Here is a 17,768-nt window from a genome sequence, read left to right on the forward strand (position 1 = left end):
TGACTTTGGCAAGTTGGAGAATCTGTATTGATGTAAAAATAAATTAAAAACTCGGACCCAAGGTTTCTTCCTTAAATTTTGGAAAACCCAATGCAATTTTCTGCAGTTTAAATATCTTCTTAAAAATTCCTAGAAAGAGGATCAGCATAAGGGAAGCTGGTAGGATTGAGTTTACCTCCTTAAGAGAATGAGGGCTTGCTAGAGGACAAATATTACTATCTGAAAAGAGGAAGGGTAGGAAGACTTCAAGTTGGGACATCTCTTCTCCCAGCAGATACCAGGAGCGGCGCCAGGGTTTTTGCCGCCCTAGGCAGCAGCACTCCTCCTCAGAGCATTCGGCGGAAGGGGTCCTTCCGCTCCGCGTCTTCGGGGTGCTTCGGCGGCGGGTCCCGGAGCGAATGAAGGACCCGCTGCTGAAGCGCCCAGAAGACGTGGAGCGGAAGGACCCCCGCCGCCGAATTGCTGCCAAGGACGGCGAAATGCCGTCCCCCAAATCCTGCCGCCCTAGATAACCGCCTAGTGTCGCCTAGTGGAAGCGCCGGCCCTGGCAGGTACTATTGCTGTTCTGTTTAGTAGCAGGAAAGGATCAGAGCCCCAGAAATTCCTCAGTCACTAGCTTCTTCGACTTTAGATTCCCCTGCTGGGCAAGTCCTCATTTCACCAACCTGAAAGGGAGCGGTGTTCCTCCTTACTTAAAACCCTGCTTCTATTGACTTCAGTGGGAATGTTTCCAGCTAGTGAAAAACAGAACTACTTTATTTATCATTATTTTAAGCTAATACCTAGATTATGCTGTAGGACTCAGGCTGTAGTACGGCCCACTGGTGGTGACAGGCACATACATGTTCAACTCCTAGCCCAGACATTTGCCGGTTGTAATCCTTGTTCCAAACATTTAGATAGGATTAAAAGTAGCTTGTTGCTTAAATTCCTTCTTCTGTTTTCTTACCCCTTAAATGGCATTCCTCAGAAAAGCAAGTGTTTTGCCTGGTAAACAAAGATTCATAATCAGTCATTTACTGTAGTTTATTTTAAACTTGTTTTTAGAACAGGAGGCTATACTGTTCTATCCATCCAGATTAACAAGATTTAAACCAAGAGGTTTGTGTTTCTCATACTAGTCCTCTTCTGGTGTGCTGTGCCTAGCAAGCTCACAACGAGTATCTAATACACTCAAATACAATTTGCACATGACAGATAAAAGTAATCTGCTTGACCTACTGTATGTTCCCAAATAATCGTTTGCTAAACTTTAATCTAACTGGGGTGTTTATCTTAAACCAGGAAACTAACCCTCAGCAAAATGTGCAATTTTGACGGAATGCATGACAAATCAATGCAGGGTTCATTGCTGACAATATTTTCCTATGATGTTAAAAGAAAAGAAGCGGATGTTTTTATCCAAAGTGTAGAATACAGTGTCCTAGCTCCAGTGACAATGATAAATTTTAACTGAAAACATGCCAGAATATAAATCCTCTCTACATTTTCACCAGGTTGCATAAAACAGGATAACCTGGCTGGGCTGTGATTCTTTAATTGTTATATGTAATGATGTTGTTTTGTTCAGCTAGACATTCATACTTATCTCAGGAAAGAATAGGCTTTTTATTTAAAAAAAATTGGTTGAGAAATTAAAAAAAAAATCTTTAAAAGAACATACAAATTATTTGACGGCCAAACTGTATTTTATTGGTTATTTTATTTATCTAAAATTACAAAATTGCATGTAGACTTCTATGTAGACTACCCATCTGGACTTTATGTAATTTTGGTACATGTTCAGATACCATTGTGATGAGTGAAGTGCTGATAGATACTGTAGACAGAATAGATTTCCATCATGCATCAACAAGATAACATCTTCAGAAACAAGCTCCGTAGCTCTGAGGGCAACAATGCTTCTAGTTTTAGCTTAAAGCATCTACAAGACTCAGTTCTTTCCTCAGATGTTAAGTTATTGTATATTATACTGCAATTTAGTTCTGAAAACGCAAAGAAATTACTCCAAATCCTTGTTACAATAAAACAGACAGTATGTGTATGTTTTCATAATTCTTTTTTATTCACGGTCTCTGAAGAACATGACATTTTTGGGCAGCTTTGGAATAAATAGCACAGAATGTTATAATAAGTAAGTAATATAAGTTTCCAAAACAAACTGAGGGTACTATTCTTGAAAAAGTAGAGCTTGTATATAAGTCATTTGATGTAACGGAAGAACCCTAAGTATACAAATACTGATCAACAGGGTCAGACCAATGGTTCAGCTAGCTCAATCTCCTGTCTTCTGACAGTGATTGGTGTCAAATACTTCAGAGGGAATGAACAGAAGAGGGCAATCTATCTAGTGATCCATCCCCAGTCATCCAGCCCCAGCTTAGGGATACCCAGAGCATGGGGTTGCATCCCTGACCATCTTGGCTAATAGCCACTGATGGACCTATCCTCCAATTCTTTTTAGAACCAAGTTATACTTTGGCCTTCACATCATTCCCTGCCAATGAGTTCCACAGGTTGAGTGGCTGTTATGTGAAGAAGTACTTCCTTCTATTTGTTTTAAACCTGCTGCCTATTAATTTAAAAGGATCCCTGGTTTTGTGTTATGTGAAGGAGTGAATAACACATCCCTATTCACTTTCTCCACACCATTGATGATTTTATGGACTTCTGTCAGATCCTCCCTTAATCATCCCTTTTCTAAGCGGAACAGCCCCAGTCTTTTTAATTTCTCCTCAAATGGAAGCTGTTCCATACCCCTAGTCATTTTTGTTGCCCTTCTCTGTACTTTTTCCAATTCTAAAATATCTTTTTTGAGATCGGACAACCAGAACTGCATGCAGTATTCATGAATTAATATAGTGGCATTATATTTTCTGTCTTATTATCTCTCCCTTTCCTTAGGGTTCCTAACATTCTTTTCTTTTCTTGACTGCCACTGCACACTGAACCAATGTTTTCAGAGAACTCTCCACAATGACTCCAAGATCTCTTTCTTGAGTGATAACAGCCAATTTAGATGCCATCATTTTGTATGTACAGTTGGGATAATTTTTTCCAAGGTGCATTACTTTGCACTTATCAACATTGAATTTCATCTGCCATATTATTACACAGTCACACAGGTTAGTGAGATCCCTTTGTAACTCTTCACAGTCAGCTTTGGACTTGAGTATCTATCTTGAGTAATTTAATATCATCTGCAAACTTTGCCACCTCACTGTTTACCCCCTTTTCCAGATAATTTACTAATAAGTTGAAACAGCAGTGGTCCCACTACAGAGCTTTGGGCGACTCCGCTATTTACCTATCTCCATTGTAACAACTGACCATTTATTCCTACCCATTGTTTCCCATCTTTTAACCAGTTACTGATCCACGAGACGACTTTCCTCTCATCCCATGACCACTTATTTTGCCTAAGCGCCTTTGGTGAGGGACCATGTCAAAGGCTTTCTGAAAGTTCAAGTACACTATATCCACTGGATCACCTTAGTTCACATATTTGTTGACACCCTCAAAGCATTCTAATAGATTGCTGAGGCATGATTTTCCTTTATAAAAGCCATGTACAAAATCCGTATACAATTTTACAAACTTCAGAAAGTGTACAAAGTGACACGGTTCAGTCTTAGATTTGTGCAGCATAATATCAATAGAATAGATTTTTAAGATTGCTTACTTTGACCGGAGGAGAACTGGTGCGTTGTGCTTCTGGTGGCTGTCCCTCGTCTTCAGGTAGGGTTGGCATGGTAGCTGGTGAGAGACACGATGGACTGCAATGTGGACTAAAAAGACCATGCACTGCTGGGAATGTCTGTTTCAAGTTAACCTCAAGGGATAAGCACTGAGATGCCTTGTGATCCACAGACTATAGTGTATGCCAAAAATACAAATCAAATCCATTTAAAATCTATGTTCAAACACTGGGGATCACTTTATAACAACAAACAATAATAAAGTTTAAAATTAAAAATGATTTGCCTTCTTGCATTTTATTAACTAAAATTTCAAAGATCAAATATAACATGATAAAATATTTGAAGGAACAATCTTCCTTATTTTACTTGATTTCCCCCCCCTGTTTCCTAGGAGATTTTTCAGACTTTCTGCATCTGATTCGCTTGTGACTATGAACTGCCCTTTCAAAAAGCTCTTTAGAAAGGGAGTGTGTGTAATGGATACCTACAATATATCCCTGAACAAACACTGCAACCTTACTACTGCAGAGTGTGATCTCAGATCTGATATGCTAAGGAGGCTGAGAAAGGAAAATCCCCAAGACAAAATGTTGCTGATTCAGGAGGTGCCACTTTTCCTCTGAGCTAGTATTGAATAGGTCTATGTGTACCTTGCACAGTTTGGTTAGCAAAGGGTTTTCACAAATTGGTCCCTGGACCCTCACTCCTGCAGTTACAACTGAATCAAACCTCTGCACAATTTTTTTTAGCAGTTTGGGTTTAACAAACTGGAATCTCCTAAGAACAAGCCTCAGCCAGCTTTCTAACCCTCTCACACTCATCAGAGCCCCCCTTCTTACTTTAGATGTCTTTAGGGTTGTTGGGGGAAAGAAGGAGGGAAGCTGATTTCAGGAATGGAGGTTCACTGGCTTCCAAACTATGCAGACATTCAGTCCAAGAACAAATCTGATGAACACATTGAATCTTGAATGCCTGGCTCAGTTCAAGTGGGTTTGAGGTTCAGTGCCACTATTTTGCACTAGGTAATGCATCAATAGCTAACACTAGTGTTAAGGGCTCTGTCCTGTCTGAGATGCTGTCTTTTAGATAAGGCATAAAATATAACTCCTGATCAAATGCAGCCATTGTAAATCCTGTAGCCGTTTTTACAAAAGCCGAAGATATTAACTCATGTCCTGACCAAGTTTCAACTCTGGAAATTATATTTGCCTACCTAAATTCTCCATGCACTTTCAACTGGAGGAAGTATTCTCCACTTCCTGTCTTAAACTATCGGACAGTGTTGCTGAGCACACAGTTAAACACCCATCATATTTAACTCCAAGAGTAGCTGAATTTCAGAGATGGTTACTGTAATTCTTATGGAAATCATTTGTACAGCACTTTGGATCCATTTGGGTGACAGGGACTATATAGTAATCAAGATAATATATTCCAACTTTTGCTTCAAAGAAAAGACTGCCTGATGGACTTATTAAGGCAATACAGTCATCACAGTCCAAGAACACATTTCCTGGGGGCTCTTTCTTACCTGTACTTTTCAAGAGGATTTTTTCTGCTTTTAAGAATGCTGAAAAAATGTGGGACATGTATTTTAAGCAATCTTATAGTTTGGAGGTTTCTGTGGCAAGTTACTAACTTCCCATAGCTATTATGTCTCTTCCTATGAACCCAGATCAGCCTGGGGCATCTCTTGTCCAGTGAGAATTATGCAAAGTGAAAAAAACAATTATGCCTAAGAAAGGTTGGCAGGAATTTTATGGCTCTATTTGCATAAGATCTATTGGTAACAAGGGGGAAAGAAAGCAACTGCTACTTTATCAGAGGAACAGAATTAAACTGCACAATACTATACTTTTAAATTGTATTATATAAATTTGTTAATGTAATTAAAGATAGAAAAATATTAGCACTGTGTAACACTGACAGACCATGGTCACCGGCGGGCGGGATCGAATCTGGGACCTCTGTAGGGTGATCAGATCACCCAAGTCAAATATCGGGACGCGGGGGGAGGGCGACGCGGGGGGAGGGGCAAAACAAAACAAAACAAAAACACCCTTCCTCCACAAGCGCTGGAGGGAGGCCCAGGAGACGCAGGGGGAGCGCGGGACCGGGGTGAGTAAGAGTCCGGCCTGGCCCCGAGGAGGAAGGACTCAGTCCGGGCTCCAGGCTCCGGCGCATTTCCTTGTTTGTCCAGTGTCCCGACCGCACGTCGGTCGGGACGCAGGACAAACAAGGAAATATCGGGACAGTCCCGATAAAATCGGGACGTCTGGTCACCCTAGACCTCCGGAGCTTAGTGCATGAGCCTCTACTGCAAGAGCTAAAAGCCAACTGGCCCTTAGCTAAGGCTGTAGAGCAGACTCGTTTCTCTCTCTCTCTAAATGGTTTTGGTGCCACTAGATGGGACAGAACAGCACACCCAGGAGGTGTGTGGTTACAACTGCAGTCCTGTAAGTATCTATACACCTTCAATGTTTTCATTATGTACCATCTATGCTCCGACTAAGAGCCTGGTTTAGTGGTGTGAGCACAGAACTGGGAGCCAGTAACTTCTGAATACTAGCTCTGTCTCAGACATCAACTCTGTGGATTTGAACTTGGAACCAAATTTTCAAAAACTTCCACTAATTTTGGATGCCTAAATTAGAGGTGTTAAAACTATTACCTTATATTAGAAACTCTGTTCAGAGGTGCGAAGCAGCCACAACTCCAGTGGAAATCAGTGGAAGCTGTAGGTGCATGATGCCTCTAAAAAACAAATCAGACCCTTGGTGTCTCAAACTGTATACCTAAAAATTGAGGTACCTCAGATTAATGGACGCTTAAAAATGTTGTCCCCTTAACCTCTCTTACTTAGCTTTTCCATCAAATAGGGGATGAAAATACCCACTTCATGTGGATATTGAAAGGGTTATTTAGTTAATGTCTATAAAGCAAGTTGAAGAGGAAAAATGCTACATAATATGAAGAATTATTTTAAGTGGTATTCACTGTATATTATATTGCAGTCACTAAGCACTAAAACTTTACTGTGACCCCCAGTGGACAGTTTAGGAATATGGTTAGTAAACACATACAAGAGTTTAATCTACTCAGTGGCTGGATTTTGGTAATTGCCTCACGCAGGGCCTCACACAAAGGCCCTGCTTTAGATAGGCTTCCCTGGACAGAATACAGGACTACAGTGACTCCACCACAAAAGCAAATAAATACTATTGTACTGAAAAGAGGTATTGGTTAGAGAGAATGCAAACTAGATTGGGTTTGATGTCAGTGCATGGGTGTGTATACACACCTACACAGCAATCAGACAACTTTCTACAGCTAAAACCAAAACAACTTACTGAGTGAGCAAGTCAGATTTGTTGATGTATGATTTAATGATTCTATCAAATTAGCAAAGACCGATCAACTGCTTAGTTATTCTGGTTCCATTAAAGTAGGGCAGATCTGGCTTGCATACCAACTACCTTCTTATTGTTCATGTCACTATGAAAGTCTAACTGACAACAGCTTGTTGGTACATTACTGTAAGATTCTTAATTTTCTAGTTTAAACTTCAACTAGAAATTAGACAAAATAGAAACAGTATCTACTAGGCAGATGGGTAATTAACATTCTCTCTTGTTTCAATTTATCTCCCGAAGTATCAGCTACCTGCTAAAGTTTATGCACTGGTGAAAATTAGAGAAACATTGTGGCTTGAATTTACATTTATTGTTTTGTTAGCTCTCAGTATCACTAATAGGAGGTACAAGAGAAAAGAAATGAAGAACACGCACTTATGTGTATTATTTAATGTCCTCTCAACACACCCTAAGTAAATCACGGAATGAGGTGGATATCAGAGGCAGAACTCATTGCTCAGTTTACCATAAAGGCAAATGTTAACTGTATTCATTTTCTGGCTGGTAAACAGCAGGTACATTATGTCTGTGTGTGCTGGGAAAAATAATCACCACCTACAGTTGTTGGTCAATAAAGGATAGAGTAGCTTACAGTCTTGAACAGGTTCAACACTTGAACCCTATTATTTTCTCCCAACTCTGAATCACTGCATCATTCCTAGTCTTGAAGGATTAGAGTTTTATTGGTAAATGTCAATAAACATGGATTTCATTATACGCACACACACATACACTCACAAAATTTATGGATTATAATCAAAATTTACAGATAAGCAAATTAAGAAAAATGCTGCTTGAGCACTTACTAGAGTTTGATGTAAGGCTGTTTACTTTATATATTTTGACATAGGATATTGACAATTTGGATTTTAACCTTGTAAATTTTAATTTTTTTAATCTCAATGTCTATTACCATTAAATAACTTATCTGACACTCCCCCCTTAATTTCCCACAACTGTGAAAGTTTAAATTGATAAAAATAGAAAAAAAATGCTCAAAAATAAATATTGGTATTATCAGTCAAAAATGATAATAAATATAGAATTCTACAAAGTCTACTCATTCTTTATTCTTGAGTGAGAGATTGTTTTGTCTGGAGGAAGAAGAGGCACAGATAATTTAATATTCAATGCCTTTTAAACGAACTGTTAATTGTAAACTGTCTTTTACTAATTAAAAAGTTTTGATCTAACTGGTTCATGAAAGAACAGGAAGATTTTGTCCAGCAACAGTTTGACTTTACCAGACTGGCTTTGAAAACTGCTGCCAGGCTTGCTTTGGTGAATTACGCTAGTGACACCAGTTGCAGGAGTCATAGCAGCAGCTACAAACGTGTCACGACCCTGCTGGTGTGCTTTAATGTAGTGCTCTTTGAAACAGTACTAGGTTAAAGCACACTACAGAACCTTTAGTGCACATGAACCAATTAGTGCACAACATGTTAGTGTCCTTTAGAAGTCACTAAAGGGTGTTACTCTATAATGTAAACAAACCCATACTTTTCATCTCCGGATACATAGGATTGAACAAAATCCTGCGATCTGAGCAACCTCTGAACTTGGTGAAAATTTGGATCCAATACAGCTTTAAAGCTTGAGCACATAACTACATAAAAGGTGGATTCAGTCCTTTCCTAGGTCACAAACGAAAATGAATTTGGTTGTTTTACCTAATTCTCAGCAGACACAGAAACACATCACCATATAATTTGGCACAGTTGACAGACAAGTACTCAAGAGAACCCTGGGACTGAAATATCAGGAATTATTTCAAGCCAAGACAGAGTTGTGCCTGCTACACTGCTAGATGTAAAATCTTTCATACTACCAACTACCTACTTAGCCTAATATGTCCGACTCTGATGAGCATCTAATTCAAATTAAAAAAGACAACAATGCACAGTGCAATGAGGTTAACCATTAAACACCTCAAGTTTCAGCCCCTTATTTTGATTAAAAACACCAACCAACCAACAACAACAAAACCCACCCACTCTTGCATATAGCGCAGAGGGACAGATTCTGTGCTGTGCCTCTCAGAAAGTACAGCCTAATGGGCTGGTGGAATACAGGTTAATTTAAGCCACCATGGCAGTGCCTGGATCCTGGGTGGCGGGGGCCTGAAACAGCCTCTGGCATAAAATTAGAGCCTTACTCAGGCTGCCGATGGGCTACTTTGGAGCCAGGAGCAGCCAAGAATCTTTGTATTGCTGAGCACTAAGAAAACTCCCTCTCCTGACCCTGTCACATCTTCTTTGGTGCCGAACCCCATCTTTAGAAAACACTATGCCAGGGATATTCTCCCTTGGCTAACTGAGGTGCCTTTGTGTCTCCTATACACTGCCACAGTGTCTTAGAGGGCCTAGGATCAGCCCGAATTTTAGCAAAATATGAGCATATACTTTCCTTCCTAATAAAGACGTACGCATTAGCATTCCAGTTTTTTATTTAGACACTTTAAATTGTAAAACTTACGGGGTCAGATTCTCTGGTACACTAAGGCAGAGGTGTTACATAAGCAACAAACTGGCCTTAAACTGACGGGGGATATCCAGTGGAGAATTTACCCTGTGCAGTAGGCATCTCTGACACTTCCTGCATCCTCCCTTCCCTCTCGTGTAAGGGGAAAAAAGGGGCATGTTGGGGTATGGGTGGGAAGGAGAGGAGAGGAGTGCGAACCAGAGCTCCGTCGCACCAGATCATTCACTGGAGTGCCCTTACATCACTGGCATCAATTGGGGTTGCTCCTATGGCCCCATAAGCAGAGCTCGGATGGAATGGAGACTCAAGCCCAATGTCAAAGAACAGACAATCACCAGCAATGCGCTATGGCAGGAAGGGTAGGATCTGATCTGCCCTCCCACAGAAAACCTGCAGTAGGGAAAATAATCACTAGAAACTCTTCAGAGTTCACCGCCATTCCCCTGTTAAGGTAAAGTGACTTTTATTTTGGGATATTGGGAGACAGGGTGCAGCCTTGAACCACCAGGACTCAAAACCTCCATGAGGAAACCAGGTTACAGTCCCAGGGCTGTAGTGTAGAGTGCCAGATGCTCCCTGGTCTGACACGAGCCAGCTGGTTACCTTTGGATTCATGCTGCCATTATAGCTCGGTACTGCTGGCTTTACCTCTCTAAGTTAAAGATTAGAAACCTCTTTATAAAAATATACAACAAAATAAGCTTCCACGGGATGCTGTGGAATAACCATCACTGGAGATATCCAACACTGGACAAGGCAGCCATCGATGGTTTAGGAATAACAAAATTAATCCTGCCGTGTTTCATAAGGATGCACTATGGGCCAGATCAAATGTCCATTCAAGTCAGTGGAAGTATCTCCAGCAACATCAACAGGCATTGGATCAGGCTCTGTATGACCTTCTTCCATCCCAAAGGACTCTATCATTATGTTACTGTTGCTATTTTTATTAAAGCAAATGATCCACAATACCATTTTGAAACCAACCATGGAGTAACAGCAACAGCTTCAAAATAATCAGTTACAAATAAAAACCTCTAAAAATTATTTTTTAACTCAATGCCACAAGCGAAGTGGAAAAGGATGGAGGAGTAGAACATCGGTGCAGTTAAACCACTTCGTGGACTATACGAGAAAAAATTTAGTTGTTTTAAACAAGGCAAACACCCTATCCACCAGATTCTACTTTATTCTCACACTGAGTGACACGCAGTATAAATAAGTTTTGTTTAGTTCTTGTCTGTTATTGTACACCCTCTGCTTAAAATAGTTAGGTAAAAATGGATCCCCTTAGGGTTCAAATTTGTTGTCAGATATAGATCAGTGGATACAGAACTTTCTTCTATCACTGGGTAGCTTAGAACACAGTCTCCAGGAAATGATGATGTAGGAGCTGTATTCCATAAAAGGAAAAAGTATTCAGAAATGTTTGGCTTTTGATCTGTTCCCTCTGCAACCCATTTCACCACAGTAGAGAAAGCAGAGTATAATTAGTAAACTTACCCTCTCTGTCTGAGTCACAGCTGAAAACTGAGTTAGCAAGGGTTTAGAATAAAGATGCTTTACTCCATCTCCACTGCTAGTCTGACAGCTGACCTCAAATGCTCTGTCAAATCACAGCAAATATATAAGAAAAAGAGCAGAAATATAAACACAAAGTTTAGAAATTGTTTTCTTAAGATTCCTTGGTTCATATACTGCCCCCAGTCAAGGCAAGCAACTCCCATTGGCAGTAGTGGGAGTTCCACATTCTCATCAAGGATAGTATCTGGGTTTCTGAATGAAATATTTTTGAATTGCTCCTTGTGGGCCTAATTTTCCATTGCCCTGCACTTATGCAGTCATTTGCGCCACTGCAAAGTAAATGACAGGTGAGTGTAAATTGCTAGCAAATCAGAAAAGGAGAATTTTACATTCCCTTCACATTCGTGTAAAAGAACACACAGGGCGCAGGGCATTTGTGAATCAGAGCCTCCGACCTTAAACTTCCTAACACTGAGGGTATGTCTACATTGCAATAAAACATTTGTGGCTGGCCCATGTCAGCTGACCTGGGCTCAGGTTGCACGGCTATAAAATTGCAGTGTAGGCATTCAGGTTTGGGAGCCTGAGCCCAAATCAGCTGATATGGGCCACCCATGAATGTTTTATTGCAATACAGACATACCCTCCGTGTTAAGAAGTTTAAGGTCAGAGGATTTGATTCACAAATGTGCTGCACACTGTGTGTTCTTTTACACAAGTGGGAAGTGAATGTAAAATGATCCTTTCCTGGAGCCTGAATGTCTATACTGCAATTTGATAGCCCTGCAGTCTGAGCCTGCAAGCCCAAGTCAGCAGCCCTGGGCCAGCCATAGGTGTTTTATTGCAGGGTAGACCCACCCTAAGACAGGTTATAGCTCTATTTCATTCTGTGAAAATTAATGCAAGACAGAAATACAATTTTCCTGCCAATTTATTTGTACTGCATGATATGCCTTTCAGTCACAAAACACTATTAATTATATATAGGAATTACTCCACTAAGAAAAAGTGCAATTTGTTAACATTTGCTGGAAATTTAAATCTTTAGATATAGATATATAGAGGTCATGGACATTGATAGAAGGTGCTTATTTACTGCATGTAATTTTTTAAAAAGTTATAAAGTTGATTTTTCACTTGAAGTAGTGCTTAAATTTGTAAGTTATTCTAAAACTGCTTTAGCCATCATTGATCTGCACAGATAATTAACAACTCCATAGACACTGTATAATACCAATGTATTCTGCAATAATGTTTAATGAACCAAATTCTGCCCCCATTAATATCCATTCAACCCCATTGGGTAGGACCAAGAAGTTTTTTAGGCAGTTATAGTGTTGTCCCTCCTGATGAGATATTGAACAATACTTTTCTAGGCTGTGCAGATTGTGTGCAGCTAGAATGTTAATGTAAGGTTTATTCCCTCTCACATACAGGATTTGATCCTGCAAAGTCTGAGAGCACTCCTATTGGTTTAAATGGGAGTTGAGGGCATCCATCACCTGGCAGGATTGAGCCCCGTATGCAGATGAAATTCAGATAATTGTGCCATGATAATATTTAACATGAATAATTTCTACATACATTGACTTTTAACTTATTAATCCTTTTTTATTCTTGTACCTCCTTATCCCTTACAAATACAGGGAGGTAAAAATCAAAAAAGAACCCAAAAAAGGAGACTGACCAAGCAATAGCATTCATATCGCGAAAAAGAAGGCCCCTAGCCTCTACAGATCTTTCAATCACCATATAATCTCATGGCTATAAAATCTTTCTTAAAATCATAAGGATTGCATACAGTTACCTGTCCCCCGGGTCTCACTTTATATAAACATACCAGAGGAAATGACTCTTTTCTACTTTGTAGTTTCCTCATGGCCCAAGAGCATCTAAAACTCAATACAGTAAAAGCTTTGTTATCCAGTATGGTAGGGGAGTAGGGGGTGCCAGTAAATCAAAAATTCCAGTTAACTAAGAGTGAGGGGGTTTGGGTGCAGGAGGGGGATCTGGGCTGGGATGCGGGAGGGAGTGCGGTATGCAGACTCTGGGAGGGAGTGTGGGTGAGTGAGGGGTTTTGGGATGCCGGATCCTGGCAGCGTGCGCCTCGGGCAGCTCCCCGGAAGCAGCGACTTGTCCCTGCTGCTTCTAGGCAGAGGCAAGGCTAGGCAGCTCTGTGCACTGCCTCTGCCCGCAGGCTCTGCCTCCACAAATCCCATTGGCCGCGGTTCTCACCCAATGGGAGTTGCGGAGCCAGTGCTCAGGGTGGGGGCAGCACACGGAGCCCCCATGGCCATTCCTCCATCTAGGAGCAGCAGGGACATGTCACCGCTTCCGGGGAGTCAGGTAGGGAGCCTGCCGACCCTGCGCCAACTGGACTATAAACCCAACTTTCAATGAAGATCAGAAATACCAGTTTATAGAGCTTTTCAGTTGGTAAAGTGCTGGATAACACAACTTTTACTGTACTATTTAATAAAATCAGCTTGTAAGAATCTGTTTTAGAAATTCCACAGCTGGAATAGTTATTTTGTTCATCATACTATGTACAAATTAGAATATGCCACCATCTTGTTATTGAACAAAGAAGATAATTAGGTAGGCAGCAAAGTACTCTGATTCTCCAGAGCATCTAAAAGTTCATTCTTTGGAGATTGTACTTTCAAAAATGAGGTAAAGGGTGGCCTGCACTAGTCTGAAGCATTTGTAGATACGTTGGATTGTTTGAAGAGTAATATTACAGGCATTAGTACTTAAAAAATTAGTTCTGGTGAAAAGTGATGCATTCAGTATGATGGAAAATGGAGTTCTTCATTTTTCTACCAAGTAAATACAGAAAAGGATAGTGAGAGTTTAATGTTCCCAAAATGCTTCTCCAATATACCTCCACTCTGGTTTGCAGGGAATACCTCTAGTTATCAAGACCCTCAGAGTCTGTGCTGAAATTGCCAACAACGGCACAAAATAGAACCAACTGTAGTGGGTTTTTTGTAGTATGTATAGCGACTAAATTAGCAGCTAGGCACTTGGCCATTTAGGCTGGGATTTTCATAGGTGCCTAAGGGAGTTAGGCACCCAACCTCCCATTGAATTTCAGTAACACAAACTTATTCTGCAATAATATTTTATGGCCCTAATTCAAGGGGAGTTAGGTTTGTACTGCTTTAGGCACCTATGAAAATCCCAAGTTTAATATTTGCCCTTACCGAATGTTCTATATTGATTCTACTAAACACACAAAATAGTTTTAACATAGACCCATCATACAGGGTTCTGGCTGATTAATGAATAGCAATCACACCCGCAAGTATAGGAATTCTCCATAAAAAATTGTTAGCCAGGTTCCATTCTGTTTTAACACTAGTTTATCAGAAGAAAACTATATGAATATTGCCACTTCTACTTACGTATCAAACATTAAAACTTAGGTTTGTTCATTCAAGTAGCACTAAATCAGTTTTGTACCTGGTCTGTAGTCTCTTGTATTAGGATCCGATTTTGCTGCCACTAACAGGAGACTCAACTGGCAAATGCAGTTAATATATATTTTAAAAAACATTAGTAATAGTGAGGAATAGTCTTAAAATTTTAGAACAATGTGCTCAGGAAAATGGATGCAGTTTTCTTTTAAAGGAAGGAATCTCTAGGTCCATTTACAAAAATGTCTCTGGAAGAATTCAGGGCCCCTTTGCTTTGGGTATTAAGGAGTTAATATTGCATGACTTGACCTTTTATGAATGAGTCACAAATCTTGGAACCAAAGTTTTCCATTTCCAATTTTTGTGTTTTATTTAGCTATACAAAGAATTTGAAGAAGATTAGGCTACTATTAATGTCACTGGCTGTCTACTAATGACTGTAGGAATTGTGTGTATGATTTTGCATAAATCATCTTTAATAGCAGTCTGCTACATTTCTATTAATTCTGCCTATTCTTTTTGACTCATCAGTTCATGACAGAGATCCAGTGACATACTTTATCATTAAGCATGGACATGTCCAAACACTGGACCAAATGCGGAGGTCCTTTCTCAGGGTCTGATCATATCCTTGTGTGTAAAAACTGGCCCAGAGGGAGTTATGAGAGGGGAAATGTTCGCAGAGATTTCTCCTTAATCATTCCATTGTGGGAGTTCAGGGTCCTGTCCTCTGCTCACCGTGGGCCCAACAACAAATCCAGTAGATTCTAGGTGATCAGAGGGAGATTGGTGCCTCCACAATAACTCTGGGTCCCCAGTGGCTGTCTCCATCTGCTCACATTCACAAGACTGCTAAACTGGCAGCTGTCCCAAGGACCACCCTTAAGAAGGGATACCCACAGTAGATGGGTGCTATGGAACTAATATAGTAACAAGCGCCACTCGGCAAAACAGGAGACAACATACTTTTGCATCCTCCCACTCCGGCAAACCCAGTCTGCCTTATTCTCCCATTGCCCTCCAAGTACCTGTGTAGATCGCTCAACCTAACAGAAAGTCCAAGGAAAGGGAAGGTGGAGGGATGTTGCCATGGAGCCAAGTGAGAAGAGGGTGATCATGCAGAAGAAGGAGATCAACTTATAGATTTTGGGGGCACAACAAAACTCTCAATTATTATTTAGATGTTACTCAAGCAAACTCATATTAGCTTCAGTGGGAGTTTGCCGAAGAATGGACTGAGTCAAAACTGACTAAGGACCTCAAGATTTGGGCCACTGTAGATGAACTACCTCATAAAGAATTATATTTTCTCTTTTACAGCCACCAGAACAAACTTGTGAACATGTGAGAAAATATGTGCATACGTGTACTGCCACTGCAGGATTAGGATCTTAGATTGCTACTATGCCATAGCCTCATAGGTTGTGCTGTCAAGAAGCTCTTTCAGATATTCACGCAGAATTTCCCTCCTCTTAAGTTCAACCTCTCCTAGTCATACATCATCAGTTCTTCTCCCTGCTTCATGTGTTACTCCATTCTAATAGCTGTAGACATTACGTGCTCCTATGCTCTTTTATCCTTGCCACATGACCATTAATTCATTTATGCTCATCTCACCTTTTATTGCAGGGGTGGGCAAACTATGGCCCAGGGGCTGCATGTGGTCCTTCAGATGTTTTAATCCAGCCCTCAAGCTCCTGCTGGGGCTTGCTGTGCGTGGCTCCCGGAAGCAGCAGCATGTTCCACCTCTAGCTCCTCTGTGTAGGGGCAGCCAGAGGGCTCCGTGTGCTGCCCCCGCCCCAAGTGCCACCCCCGCAGCTCCCATTGGCCAGCCAGGGCCAGCTCTGGCTTTTTGGCCGCCCCAAGCAAAAAAAACAAAAAAAACCCAAAAAACAAAAAAAAATGGGGTGGCCAGAACGGCAAAGCAAAAAAACCCCAAACAAACAAACAAACAAAACCTGCAGCGCGGCCGGAGCGTGGATGGGGGGGGACCGGCTGGGGGCAGGGGGGGGGAGGGAGCGGGCGGGAGAGAGAGAGAGAAGGGGGCGGCTAGGGCTACAGCAGGGGCGCTGCCACGCGGCCCCTCCCGCTGCGCTGCCTCCTGCCGCGAGGGCTCTGCTCCGGTCAGCGGGGAGGGAAGGAAGAGGACTGCCCTGCAGGGCGCTCTGGTTCTCCACGCCGCCGCCCCCTATAGGGCGGCCGGAGCGGAACAAAAAAAAGCGGCCGTGCCGCCCTAGGATTGGGCAGAATGCCGCCTCGAACAATCTGCCGCCCCAAGCACCAGCTTGTTCAGTTGGTGCCTGGAGCCGGCCCTGCGGTCAGCAAACGGGGCCAATGGGAGCTGCAGGGGTGGCACCTGTGGACGGGGCAGCGCGCAGAACTGCCTGGCCAAGCCTCTGCGTAGGAGGCGGAGAGGGGGACATGCCGCTGCTACTGGGAGCTGCTTGAGCTAAGCATCCCCCAAAGCCTGCACCCTAACCCCCTCCCGTGCCCCAAGTGCTTGCCCCAGCCCTCCCACCCTCCAAACCCCACAGTCCCACCCTCCTGTACCCCAGAGCCTGCACCCCCAGACGGAGCCCTCACCCCCCCAGCCGCTCCCCAACCTACTGCCCCAGCCCGGAGCCCCCTCCCGCACCCTGAACTCCTCACTTCTGGCCCCATCCCAGAGCCAGCACCCCCAGCTGGAGCCCTCAACCCCTCCCTCACCCAACCCCCAGTTTTGTGAGCATTCGTGGCCCCTCGGGCCAAAAAGTTTGCCCCCCCCCCCAGTTTTATTTAGATTATATTTTCCCTGCAAACTTTAATTGATTTTGTGTACTCTTCTTTGATCTTTTAGTCATTCTAGTTCTAAGAAACAGACCTTGGACAAACAGTGTCATCAAGTGACACTTAGGAGGGTGGCTTGGGAGGAATCTAGCTCTAGGGGTGATCATAAGTAAGGCTATGTTTTAGTCATGGGTATTTTTAGTAAATGTCATGGGCCCGTGAATTTTTGTTTACGGCCTGTGACCTGTCCATGACGTTTGCTAAAAATACCCTCCATGACTGAAACTTGCGGAGAGGTGCTCTGAGGGGGGCGGTCCGGGGGTGCCACAGGTGCTGGGGGAGTTGACCCGGGACCCCCGCTGGTACAGAGGGAGGAGGGGGGCCAGGCCGCAGTGCATGGCCTGGGACCTCCGCTGGTACTGGGGGAGGGGGTTGGCGGGGCTTCCTACTGGCTCCATACCTGC

At 42.3% G+C, this 17,768-nt stretch overlaps 1 protein-coding gene across 34 annotated transcripts in view; it reads right to left on the reverse strand.

The window, feature by feature from the left end:
- The window catches only part of IRAG1 (inositol 1,4,5-triphosphate receptor associated 1), a 144,921-nt gene that overhangs the window by 75,872 nt on the left and 51,281 nt on the right, over positions 1-17,768 (reverse strand). For 16 of the 34 annotated variants that reach the window (XR_010600965.1, XM_065594827.1, XM_065594828.1 and 13 more), the window contains 3 exons: positions 11,099-11,201; positions 6,373-6,455; positions 3,683-3,871 (listed from right to left, as the gene is read on the reverse strand). The exons of 12 other annotated variants lie outside the window; for them this stretch is intronic. Coding sequence is in view for 21 of the 22 variants with exons in the window: in XM_065594826.1 (XP_065450898.1) it covers positions 3,683-3,801 (119 nt within the window). In the remaining variant the exon portion in view is untranslated. The remainder of the gene's footprint in view (positions 1-3,682; positions 3,872-6,372; positions 6,456-11,098; positions 11,202-17,768) is intronic. 6 more of the 34 variants (XM_065594823.1, XM_065594814.1, XM_042858870.2 and 3 more) reach the window with 4 other exon arrangements.

Source organism: Chrysemys picta, chromosome 4 (assembly GCF_011386835.1).
Source record: "Chrysemys picta bellii isolate R12L10 chromosome 4, ASM1138683v2, whole genome shotgun sequence".
NCBI classification, from domain to species: domain Eukaryota; kingdom Metazoa; phylum Chordata; order Testudines; family Emydidae; genus Chrysemys; species Chrysemys picta.